This window comes from Anomaloglossus baeobatrachus, chromosome 7 (genome assembly GCF_048569485.1).
Source record: "Anomaloglossus baeobatrachus isolate aAnoBae1 chromosome 7, aAnoBae1.hap1, whole genome shotgun sequence".
NCBI lineage: Eukaryota > Metazoa > Chordata > Amphibia > Anura > Aromobatidae > Anomaloglossus > Anomaloglossus baeobatrachus.
In genome coordinates, this window is record NC_134359.1 from 211,705,236 (window position 1) to 211,719,229 (window position 13,994).

General features: G+C 39.4%; 1 protein-coding gene across 11 annotated transcripts in view; it reads left to right on the forward strand.

Annotated features, from left to right (window-relative positions):
• Window positions 1-13,994, forward strand: part of RBFOX1 (RNA binding fox-1 homolog 1) — a 974,619-nt gene that overhangs the window by 520,421 nt on the left and 440,204 nt on the right. Inside the window, exon 1 of one of the 11 annotated variants that reach the window (XM_075317893.1) lies at window positions 5,921-6,069. The exons of 8 other annotated variants lie outside the window; for them this stretch is intronic. In XM_075317893.1, the coding sequence (XP_075174008.1) occupies window positions 6,037-6,069 (33 nt within the window). In that variant the 5' untranslated portion in view covers window positions 5,921-6,036. Of the gene's footprint in view, window positions 1-5,920; window positions 6,070-11,245; window positions 11,452-13,994 lie in introns of those variants that run through there. 2 more of the 11 variants (XM_075317890.1, XM_075317887.1) reach the window with 2 other exon arrangements.

The following is a 13,994-nucleotide window of genomic DNA, read 5'->3' on the forward strand; positions in this document are numbered from 1 at the left end:
GACTTCCAAGGTTATGCAAAATCCTCTGAAAGAGAATTATCGTAAAGAGCAACTCCTGAGAGATATGATTTTTTTTATATCTTCAGACCCTGAATGTTGTCCTTAGGGTGCAGTATTATAATAGTTACTGCTGGTATAGTAGAGCTATTCAGCTTACACACTTTGTACATCATGTTCAGAAGATCTGTTCTCCTGTACATCTTTTTAATTAGGGGGGCTAGATTTCAGTAAAAAGCAAGGAAACATTTTCCTATATTTTCTTAAAAGATGTTTTCTTCTCTGTTTTGCCCAAATCCAAGATCTGGGAGCAGATCTCTCAATGTGATTTATATGGGGCCCACACCTGTCAGGCCCACAGCTGGAGTTGTAAAAGTGACAACCTTTTTTCTGTGTAACACAGTAAATGAGTTTAGAACAGTTGTCAATTGCTTTCCCGAGCTTCTCTTCAGAGTCATACAAAGTGCATTTCTCATCAGGGGGTGACCCACAGAAGGAAATAATTACTTACATGATTATCTATCTACTACTACTGTAATAGTGATCTTATCTAGAACTCGCTATGCTGGAAATAGTCCAATCTTTGGGAATGCTAAGATCTGAGAACGACAGTGTTGTACCACAGGGTATATAGTATACAATCACTTACTGTAGCTAACAGGCTGCAGTCACATCAGGACTAATGATGAGCGAGCACTACCATGCTCAGGTGCTCAGAACTCGTAATGAGCAGTAGGACGCTCAAATGGGTGCGATTCTTGTATCGGGTATAATGGAAGTCAATGGGAAACACGAGCATTTTTCCGGAAGATCTTCTGGAAAAATGCTTGAGATTCCCATTGACTTCTATTATAGTCAGTACATGAGTCAAGCCCGTCTGAGGATCCGACTACACATTTTGATTATCAAGCTGTGTAGTGCTCGCTCATCAATGATTAAACTAATGCCTATACATTCATAGTTTACCAAAAATGATACAATTGGTTACAAAATGGTACATCATATAACCACCTGATAATATTGTACGCACAAAGCTTTACAGAAAAAGTCATCATTTTGGATATTGCATGTACCATTTCTTGCTGTGCCTCATTTCTATTGCATGGAGCAGGGGCAGAAGATATATCTGGGCACTGGTGCCTGAGGGAGCCCCAAAGATCATCTGTACAAAAATGTCCTCAGCATTATTAATTTCACAAGTTGTAGGGAACTGATTCTGTATTGGGCTTAGGAGATTAATGTACGAATACAGAGTTAGGTTGTTTTCAGCCCTAGAGTGGCACTTTAAGGCTATGTGCGCATGTTGCGTTTTTTCTTGTGTTTACGCAGCGTTTTAAACTACAGCATAAACACATGCGTTCTGCGTCCCCAGAAAAGTCTATGAGAATTTAGCAAATTCCATGCTCACGTTGCGTTTTTAAATGCAGCGATTTGCATGCTAATTTTTTTACAAAATCAATGCGTTCAAAAAAGCAACATGTCCCTTCTTTTGTGCGTTTTGGATGCTTTTCCCACTCTGTCTATGGTAGAGCAAGAAAACAGAACACATGAATTCTGCATCCATTCTGCATTCAAAATACATCCAAAATGCAGCGCTTTGGCTGCATTTTGAAACACACATGCAGTGACAAAACGCTGCAGAATATTTGCCATGGCAAAACGCAACGTGCGCACATAGCCTAAATCTAAGTTCTCTAATTCCTGTAATATACTCTCATTCCGACATCTTCACCTTTCACTGACGATGCTCCAGTCCCGTGGTGCCTTCTTGTGACAGTAACTTCTAACTGACCAAAAGTCAGGAGTTACGTTAAAAGCTTCCAATGCAAGTCTATGAAAGCCAAAACAAGGCCAGAACAAGGCTCTCATAGAGCTACATTCATTTGTGACCTCCTGCTTGCTCCATGAAACACTGGAGTGCCGCAGGTCACAAATTGCCAAGACTGACCCAAACAGCGGCAAGAGAAGATGAAGATTCAAGGTAAAACATAGATATAAAGCACCACTCCAGTGGTGCAATAAAAAAGAAATGCTAGAGTGGTGCTTTAAAGTTGCTCCTAGGCAAAGCAATGTTATTGCACTTCATGTTCATAGATATCCTGACATCCAGTATAATACTAACTTATTCTGCATCATATATACATTACTTCACTTGGATTTCACTTTTTATATAGAAAGTAATGAAAATAATTAGATGCATAGCTGCATGTATCACAATGATATCCAAGGACAGAGAGACTTTTGTGGGGGTAAACATCTTGTCCCTAAAGTAAATATCAGTTGTACCCATACTGTTCTTTTTCCAGTATTAAAATTGCTGGATTTATGATGCCACATCCGAGAGATGTACAAATTTGGGGCAGAAACCCTGATTCTAGTTCATTAACTGGGATTATCACTGTGTTCTTGATAAAAAAACAACTGTTTTATTTGCTGCAGCTCTGTTAGTTGTCTCAATGAGGAGCACCTATATGTAGTCCTCACCTTATCAATGGCTGATTTCTGCCCATACACAGTGTAAGGCCCCCTTCACACGTCAGTGATTCTGGTATGTATGTTGCAGTTTTTATACATAGTAGAATCACGGACATACGCAGACCCAATAAAATCAATGGGTCTGCACACACAGGAGTGATTTCTCACTGACATGTTTCTGTGTGGCGTACACGCATGTCTGTGTGTTCCGCATGGGGACAAGTCTGTTTTTTTCTGGCATCACTGATGTCCCATGGAACACACAGTGGTGTGATCTGTGAATCACGTACCAGAAACATCATGTACATTTAAAATAGAAAGCTTTTTAAACTCACCTGTCTTCAGTGATGCTGTCTTCAGCCACTGCTGTTTCTCGCTTCCAAGCCAGCTAATTATACTCATATTTATCACTGCACCTCTGACCCAGAAATAGCTGCAGAGGTGAGACAATGGCGGTCACAGACAGCATCGTGGGAGACTTCAGCACCACGAACAGCAGCGGCGTGGACAGGTGAGTATAAGTGCCTGATCTCCGTGTATTATAATGGATAGCACACGGAGATTACACATGTGCAAAAATCACGGCACACAGAGGGACATATGCACCTTTAACACATCAGTGAAAACGTATGTGTTTTTCACTGACGTATGAAAGAGGCCTAAGTGAAAGGTTATCAGTCCGTGGCAAAGGTGAGGTTAGGCAAACCTCATAATTGAGAGGACTAGCAGAGCTACAACACGAAAAGCACTACAGCAAGTAGCTCAGTACATGACTCACCATCGTAATCACATTTTCTGTCCCTATTTTATGCTGCATTCTAAAGCCTTCTTTACACGTTGCAATTTCGCATACGATATCGTATGCGATTTGCAATGCCCCCATCATATGTGTGGCACGTTCAATTTGTTGAACGTGCCGCACAAACGATTAACCTCCGTCACACGTACTTACCCGTCCATACGACCTCGATGTGGGCGGCGAACGTCAACTTCCTGGAGTGGGAGGGACGTTCGGCGTCACATCGACGTCACGCGGCAGCCGGCCAATAGAAGCGGAGGGGCGGAGATGAGCGGGACGTAAACATCCCGCCCACTTCTTTCCTTCCGCACAGCCGGCTGGAGCCGCGGGACGCAGGTAAGATCTGTTCAATGTTCCTGGGGTGTCACACACTGCTATGTGTGTTGCCTCGGGAACATTGAACAACCTCACGTTCAATTCATGAGGAATGGACGACGTGCATGCGATGAACGGATTTTCATTCAATCGCAATCGCACGTACCTGTCACACATTGCAATGTACCTTACGATGCCGGATGTGCGTCGCTTACGACGTGACCCCGCCGACACATTGTAAGATACATTGCAGTGTGTAAAGCAAGCTTAAGACAAAGCAAAAAACTTAGTGAAAGATGATAGTCTTCAACTATGTACTTCTTATAGCATTACATATCTTAGTTGTCCTGTAATGGATTCTACAGCTGTGGGGTCTGAACCTTCTTAGTCATATTAGCATTGAAGTCTTGCAGATTCGGGGTTCTGGGTTCAAATCCCACTAAGGACATTACCGGTAACCAGTTCATATGTTCTCCCCATATTTGTGTTGGTTTCCTCCAGGTTTTCCAGTTTCTGCCCCACTGCAAACACATACTAATTGTGAATTTAGCTTGTGAGCCCCAATGGAGACCATGATGATAATGTCTGTGAAGTGCTATGGAATTAATGGTGCTACATAGTTTTTTCTTAAGCAACTTTTATTACTGCACAAATAGGCATATGGCTGCCATACCGTGCATGTTGTACTCTAGCTAGAATCTTCTCTAAGAAGTAAGTACACCCCTAGTATGCTACTAGTACTCACAGATCAATTATGAATTTCTAGCTGCATGACCGAATGATTGTGCAGCTTGAAAACTCTATCCTGGCACGGAGATGGTCATATCGGTTAGTGGAGAGGAGATGGATATTGCTGGGAATTGTACTTCTCCTTGTACCTCCTCCCTCCCTGTAATGTAATTTTCAGGCTGTCATTTTCTCTAATATAATAGCCTGGGCATTCTGGGACCCGTTGTTCTCTTATTACCTTCCAGACTGTAATTTTCTCTGGCATACCATAGCGGCCTGGACATGCTGGGAGTTTTAGTTCACTCCTTATTATATAGCGGGGGTATACCGTGTGGGCAGCTGCTCAAAATTAGTTTTATTGCTGCACATATTTGGTTTATTACTGCACAAATTGTCTATTACTGCACACTAAAAATACTCTGTGGTGCTATATAAGTGAGTAAAATGAGATATTACAATCCATAGAAGCCTGACTCTATATTCTTTGACTATGCAATCTCAATATAGCCAATGACCCGACCATTCCCCTAAGTAGAGGACCCCACCACAATGCTGCCCTACAATGATATATTATTTACTACATTTATTACATATTTATTCTATATTTGTATCTATTTATAACGGAACTGGAAAATAAATGTTATTGTAAGAGAAGAATACATCTTTCTTAAAAAATATGTAAAAAGCATCAACTCCATCCCATGGTTGTCTTGATATAATCATTTTCAGCGCTAAGCCGGGGAGCGTCTCAGGCCCATCGCTGGCGACATTCTGCTGTGCTTTATGAATGCAGATGCTGTATTTCTGGAGTGCCTTCAGATGAATCTTGATTGTTTGTATCCTGCATACCTGTGATTATATTTAAGATTATATTTCTACATTGTGACGGCTCAATGTGCTCCGAATTCTTCAATTGTGCCTTTGCTCGTATCCATCTCAGCCGGTGTCTCGCGCATGCCATGTCCAAAACTGGTCTTGTGTGACTTGTTTAATGACATGTAGATGTTGTGCAATTTGTTGTGCTACCTTCGAACACAGACATTAGTCCTGTTACTTTTCCCTAGAAAGAAAGGCTAATTTGAAATGAAACAACTTTGCTCCAATCTCTCCTTTGCATATTTAGCACATTCCGTCCAATTTGCATATTTATTGCTTTCCCTCCTAACACTTGTTTACATCAGTGACCTTCCTTTATAGGCTCTTATGTAAATGGCTTCTTGGTCACCTTGAGTGCAAGTATTAATATATTATAAAGACACATTTTGTATAGTCCATCCATCTAGGATGCCCCTGTTTATTATTCCGTTTCCATTTTATTTACAAGCAAATGTATAACGTGCCACTTTATGTATCCTTTTTCTTAATTCTTAACGCTGGACGCCATAAGGTTAAAAAAATCATATTTACTTTGTTCTTTTCCATGTGATGATTGTCTCAGCAGTGTGCTATAGGGTCTGGCAAGGATAGACAGAGGCGTGCCCTGCTGTGATTGATGGAGGGAGCTGCAGCAAGCTAAGAGTCCCATCTGGATTAGGTTTTAGGAGCAGTCAGATGTTGAGTGGGAGGTCAGTAAGGCTTGAATTTTAGCTCCCCCTCCTTCGACACCCCTGCCATCTACACTTATACACACATTACACAGAAAATGCACGCCTTCATCCATAATTGATGCCTGCTTTTGGGCAGATGCTGCAGGGCCTGGGACTCAAACAGCTGCTAAGTTTATGGAGAAGAAAGGGAGCAGGATGGTACAGCAGGTATATTTCCTTCCTTTCTCTATAACAATGGCATTGCACATTCTGGAAATGTGTGTCTCATAGTAGGCTGCATCCTCAGCAAGCAAGGAAGGAGGCTTCCAGTGTCTTAGAAGGATTTTACTGCTGATAGCATTCAGGAGGTAGATGTAGAGAATGCAGCAGTGTGTTTTTCTGCTTTGCTTGATCCATCTATCTGAGTTGCTTTTCTAACCAGCAGGTTTACAGAGTAATTTTGCATTTCTCTTCTTTGTTTCCATGCCCTGAGGAAAAAGACACTGCTTGGCTCATTTAACTACTGTAGGAGAGGCGTCCTTTGCATATGCAATGCTGTTGGCAGGAGCAATGGAACACAGGAAAACAAATCTAATACAAAGGCAATTTGTCAGCTAGAGGTAAACTGGGTGCAGACGCATGGAGGAGCGCAGTGTGATCCCACAGCCCAGCAAGACGCATTGTGTCACCAACATCGCCGCCTAATAGATTTAAGGAGCTGGAAATAGAGCTGAAGTCTATATTGGGGTGTAAATATTGTCTTATTATGCTTGTGATTGGGATTTTTTTTTGAAAGTTTCGTATTTGCTGAGAACAGGCGGCGGCGGAATGAAATATGTTTTTATTCATTGCAGTTTCTGGCTTTAAAATTACCATTCTGAGCACTGGAGAAGTCCCGGCAAAGCATATCATTTTCCCCGTTTCTGGTTCGTTCGGGTTCACGGCAGAAAGGCAATAAACTATATTTAATACACTGCCACGTAATGCATATTTTGGAGTTGAAATGTGGTTTTCATTAAATTTCTGTCCAAAACATTTAGCAAGTGCTGACTGTCTGCCATCCTGCCTTTTTTCTCTCTGTTGCCAGCAAGTTACTTTAAAAGGGCTTACAACCTTCACAGCAGCTTAAGAAATGACTAAATGACTAAAGTATTACAATCACAGGAACACTGGGGAACGGCCTTCACTTGTAACATACACACTCACTGTATAGCAACCTAATAGGAAGAAATTACACAAAACCTCAGTGCTCTTAATTAAATATTAGTTGTAATTAGCACTAAGTGAGAATTCTTTGAATATTAATTTGGGTCTCTTGGAACTCCTGCCAGAGTTAATGAGGAACTACAGGGGTCCCAGTAACATCTGTTTTATAACTCAAGGTAGCTAAAAAGTATTAGATGAAATACACCTGCGTAATTCAGGGATATGCCTGCACTTTGTGTCATGTTTGTCCAAAAGTCTGAAAATTACTAATATTTACATTTACTGAGTTAACAGGAATGTCAGTAAAAGAGCAAACTTTTATTCCATAGTCGAAAATTATCTATCTATCTATCATCTATCTATCTATCTATCTATCTATCTATCTATCTATCTATCTATCTATCTATCTACAGTATCTGTCCATCTATCTATCTATCTATCTATCTATCATCTATCTATCATCTATCTATCTATCTATCTATCTATCTATCTACAGTATCTGTCCATCTATCTATCTATCTATCTATCATCTATCTATCATCTATCTATCTATCTGTCCATCTATCTATCTATCTACAGTATCTGTCCATCTATCTATCTATCTATCTATCTATCTATCTATCTATCTATCATCTATCTATCATCTATCTATCTGTCCATCTATCTATCTATCTATCTATCTATCTATCTATCTATCATCTATCTACCTATCTATCTGTCTATCTATCTATCTATCCCTCTATCTATCTATCTATCTATCTATCTATCTATTATCTATCTATCTATCCATTAATCTATCTATCTATCGATCTATCTATCATCTATCTACCTATCTATCTATCTGTCCATCTATCTATCTATCTATCTGTCCATCTATCTATTATCTATCTATTTATCTCTATCTATAATATATACATATATTTGTTGAGCAGATGACTTTATTACCCTCTCATGCACTGTGGTGATTAAAGGAGTTTCCTGCAGTCCTGTGTAATCTCTGCTTCATTGATGCCGGCTGTTGTATTTCATCAGTTTGTAACCTACTAACGTGCTTTATTTGATATTAGAAGATGAATTGAGGAATTCCCTGTCATTAGACAATGCCTGCCCACTGTCATCCGTTATATTGGTGATACACATACATTTTAAACACATATTTTTATATTTTTTCAATTAATTTCTTTTGATGAAGGATTTTGTTGGTTTGCTGCATTGGGGAATGAAGGCCACATACAATAGTGACATTGACATGTATGTACCCCTCGTTTGCATTTAGATGAGTAAATGAAGAATGTAATAAAACCACAAATGTGCAATCATAGTAAGTACATTGTGAGATATGTCTAAAGGCCCCGTTACAAGCTACGATATATCGGCCAATATGTCGTTGGGGGTCACGGATTCTGTGACGCACATCCGGCATCGTTTGACATATCGTAGCGTGTGACAGCTACGAGCAATTGTTAACGAGCAAAAATACTCACCTTATTGTTGCTCGTTGACACGTCGTTCATTTTCAAAATATCGGTCACATTCCTGGATGCAGGTTGTTCGTCATTCCTGAGGCAGCACATATCGCTCTGTGTGACACCTCGGGAACGACGAACACAGCTTACCTGCGTCCCGCCGGCAATGAGGAAGGAAGGAGGTGGGCAGGATGTTACGCCCCGCTCATCTCCTCCCCTTGGCTTCTATTGGGCGGCCGCTGTGTGACGTCGCTGTGACGCCGACCGACCCTCCCACTTCAGGAAGAGGATGTTCGCCGCCCACAGCAAGGTCGTTCGGGAGGTAAGTACATGTGACAGGGGCTACCAACTTTGTGCGACATGGGCAACAAATTGCCCGTGACACCCAAACGATGGGGACGGGTGCGATCGCACATGCGATCGCACGATAAATCGACACGTGTAATGGGGCCTTAACTCTGAAATAAGGAGTGACCTGACATGGCCACTTTTGGGTTCTACATCTATCTGCATGTACAGGTCGGCAGACATATTTGCTTGTGGATATAAACCATGGGATATCTAATTAAATCATATCTTCCATTATTTGTATTTGGATAAGAAACTAGGCCTCATATGGACACTTATAGCATTATCTATGAATTTAGAGAAGTAGAACGGGAAGCGGCAGTAGAGTTAGTATTGTAGATAAGGTGTACTAAAGCATCAAGGAATCATGTTATCTGGTGTTTTTAACTATTAGATATTTTGAGATTCCATCTATGAGATTACATTTAGTTTGTACATTGATTTGAAGTTAGCGGTGTCTATTTTTATCCTAAGAACCATCTTTTCATAAAGTATGGCACTACTTATGGAGAGTTCTAGGAATTTCTCCGCATGGTGACCACATGCTGGTATTTTAGACACTGATTAGGCCTTAATACTAAAAACTGTTCATTACTGCAGAGTAAGACCGTCCATGTTTTATGCAGTTATCAACACCTTCCCACTAAAGACATGCTCCTGATATTTCCTCCTTGCTTGACATTCGTGGGCTTGTATGGTAAGAAGGAGCCGGCTAATAGGGAAATTGTCTTTCAGTGTTTTAACCGATCTTTTTTCCATTTTTCATCTTGTTATTTGCTGTAATGTTAATTTTCCACTTATAAGTGATATAGCTTTGTGTCGATCCTACATACTCTGGGCAAGACGAGTTGACCTAGATTTATAAGTTTCAAAGGCAGCATTTTCACATGATTGCAACTGCTTTTGTGCTTTCATAATTTAGGCTTTCTGGCCTATTTCAAAGATCAAACTTACTTGATAAAACAGAGCGTCCCCGGGGCATTAAGTGAATTGTATTATATTTGTGAGTTCAATTGTTTGCAATTAAGTTGATGCTGTTAAAGGGGAATGTTGGAGTGAAGTGGGGGGGATCATCCTGGATCCTAGAATTAAAAGTGTAGGAAGCCTTCTCCAGTCAACCTGGACAAATTGACTGAGCATCAATAAAGGAAACATGTTCATTGGCGAAAGAAGCTATTGGCACTTGAATTTGTCTGGTTAGTATTTTAGAGTTGGTAGGTTCAGTAAATATTGAATTTGGTGCAAGTACTGTTTCATGAACCATGACAGTGGCTTGTGGCCACTGGATAAGAGAGGGGGTACAGCTTTTTGCCACTGCGACATCTGTTGCTCTAGTTTTGATTAGCTAGCCTGGCATAAAGCTACTTTTGAGTCACACCACAATGATGACATTGTGCTAGACCGTATAATCAAAGGAAAGCCACGGATTCTGGCCAGAGAGAGTTGGTACTCCTTTCCACTATAGGAGCAACTTAATGGAAAATGGAAATCAATTTATATTATATTAATAATAATAATAATAATTTTTATTTCTAAAGCGCCAACATATTCCGCAGAGCTTTACAGTTCAGAGGGGACATGTACAGACAATATGAGACATTACAGAATAACAAAATTCAACAGATACCAAGAGGAGTGAGGGCCCTGGTCGTAAGCTTACAGTCTATGAGGGAATAGGGGAGACACAAAAGGTGAAAGGGAGAGGGGGCTGGGGGGGAGAAAAGTTTGCCATATATCATCCAACCATCAATTTAATAGGGGATTCAAAACCAGCTGCATGGATCGGTCGCCAGCCAGAATTTATACATACAGAGTGTAAAAAAGTACATGAAGAGGAATGCAACCAGAAGATACAGGGGACAAAAATTGGAAGTAAATTTTATGAAGGGCAGAAAGGGACTAGATTAGATGAGGGAGGTGAGGTGGTAGGGTAGTCTAAAGAAATGCGTTTTTAGGGCCCGCTTAAAGATGTGGATTTTGGGAATTAATCGGATTGTTCTTGGTAATGTGTCTCAGAGCATAGACGCAGCTTGTGAGATTATACCAACTATAGTAGATATGAAATCTTGGTTAAGATATAGATTTACTGTAAAGATTTCTCTCCAATTAGTTCAACTATCCAATTTTTTGTCAATATCCGACAATTTTTTCAATGCCTACATTCTCATGAAATTACCATGACTAGCTTACTATAATATCTGCTGTCCATGTTTTTTTGCTGCTGTCTTCTGGCTCGTAGAGCGGAGTCCTGAGCAAGCACTTCCGTCAAAGAAATCATTCATTCCTAATTGGCCAAATAGAAAGGGGTTGTCCTCTCTATGGGTTGTCGGAGTCACATTGATCTTAAAGTAATAGATCTGCTGTAATGACTCAGAGATTCTCCAGGATGGCTTACAGGAATCACTTCTATGTCAGTCTACACCTTTAGCTATAGCATTAGGAGTATTGTTGATGGTCGAAAACTCTATCTGGACATATGGAACTAATATCTTATCAGCTCCCTATAAGTGCAGCCTATTGCAGCTGGGCCAGCACTATTGGATCCACGTTTAGCCAAATGCCTTTCTATGGACATTTTTCACAACCTCAGGTCTGTATTGGTATATATTTCCTTTTTAGTCACTAGTTGTACAACGTATTAGCTTCTGCATGTACTAATGTGCAAACTGTGACGCATTTCACCATCTTTATATAGAGGTTGATATTGTTTTGGCTGGCGGATCTTCAAACTTTCTAATGATTACACTTTTGTTTTATTGAAATTTGGTGAACATGCTGAATTATATTGCTATAATTGTGTACATGTGTATGTGTTTTCTATAAGAACAAACCTTGTATTGTGTATCCAAATCTATACTTAGTAATGGAAATGTGACACGCACAAAGCGAGATAGACTGGGTCAGATGTCTGATTTATATTACCATTATCTATGCAGAGCAGTTTGTCGATTTTGCAATATTTATAGCACTCTTATGATTTTATCCTTTGATACTATGTTTTTATTCATTCTCCATAGCAAAATGCATGTGCGTTCATGGTCTACGTGACAAATAGCAAATATATTTAGTAATTAATTTCCAATCTTTTTGATTGTAAGAGCCTCTCATAAAGTTTCTACTATTATATGAGTGTTGTCGGCAGCTATAATTGTAAAGTACATTGAGGACTTTGCTATTTTTTTGATTATTTCCATTCATGTGGGCTAAATCCCAGCTGAATTGTGCTGTAGGAGTCATAGAATAGGAAGGTTCATAGCTAATCATATAGTAAAGCCAGCTATATACATTACATAGCTTATGGCTGAACGATGCTTCTGCTAATCATTCGGCAGCAAACGATCTTCTCCATTGTTTGTTCAGTTGAGCACTCCTGTGTTTTCTAAGAGGAAGCCACCGATACAGATCTTTGCTGGTGGTTTATCTTCTGGAGAAAAATGTGATCAGCATTCCAAAATCGGACATGCCCGATCGACATCTTCCTTAATGATTAGTTGTTTGATGCCCACATAGATTAAAGTGCTGGCCAATCCTTTCAATATTGGCAAGTTTGGCTGACATTAATGTGTATTGTGGCCTTAAAGAGAATCTGCCACCAGGTTTTTGCTCCCCCATCTGAGAGCAGCCTAATGTAGAGACAAAGACCCTGATTCCAGCAATGTGTCATTTACTGAGCTGTTTGCTGTCATTTTGCTAAAATCAATGTTTTCTCTGCTGCAGATCTAGCAATTATACAGCTCATGAATATGCTGGGCTATCTGTCAGCACACCAAGTAGTCCTATAATGATATCTACTGCTGATTAATCAGTGATTTTTTCAAAATTAAGCAATTCAGTAAGTGACACATCACTGGAATCAGGATCTCTGCCCCTACATTATGCTGCTTTTAAATTAGGTGGCAAAAACCCGGTGACAGATCCCTTTAAGCCATAGTTGACTGTGTATTGTAAATGTAATATACATATCCCCAAAGCTTTACACTGCTTAATATCATAGACAGTGGTGAAAACTGAAGCTTATACAGCCGCACTCATCACTATGGTGCCGAATTATAAAGCTACATGCACTCTGTTGACTACCATATGGTGTCTCTGACTGTTTGCTCTACATTCTTCCTTACAAACAATGCTTCAAATAATTACTCCATAATGTACCAGTAGGTTAGACTTTTTTTTTTTTTCAATTCAGACAAATTCTATATTAGTTAAATAAGAAAAAAATTCAATGTAACAAATTCAAGACATATGGCGGTACCATAGAGGCCCAGAGAAATCTGTGGTTGTGTTATAAATGTGCGGGAGGAATTAGTCTATTCTAAAATTCCACTTTAATTCATTAAAGATAATTATTGCATCCCACCACGTGTTATTGTGGGCTTATCAGTTTCGGCAAAGTTGATATCCATGTGTCCCGGCTGTGAACGGAAGCATCAGAGCGCTCCAAAACATTGAGTCTCATAGCTCTCTATATGCTGTATCTTACATATCCAGACAGGATCATCCATGATAACACTTTGTGCCATTTTGTTATTTGTTTATGGTGGTATCTTGAAAAAAGCGACACTGCCCAAATCAGTGAAATGGACATTTAATGTAGTGTATTGATCTGCACATAAATATATTTTCCACAGCGAGCAGCATTTATTGACATAACGATCTCAATTTAATTGCCTTTTTTTCACCAAAAAAGCTGAGTCAGATGCTGCTGACTTTACTGCAGCTCTCCATGTGTGTGACTTCATTTTATCTAGATTTCTGGGGCAGATTTACTTAGATGCGTATTTATATATATATATATATATATAAAAATATAAATATATATATATATATATATATATACATATATATATATATATATATATATATATATATATATATATATATACACTGCTTAAAAAACTAAAGGAAACACTTAAACAAGAAAATGGTATGTTAGTGTTCCCTTTATTTTTTTGACCGGTATATATATATATATATATATATATATATATATACACATATATACACATACACACAGGATATCAGAAAAATGAGCTCACCCCTCACTGTAAGTAATTTATCATCTATTAATGGGACGGACAACACTGTGGATATAACACTTACATACAGCATAATGTAGTCAGTGTGCAGCTTGTA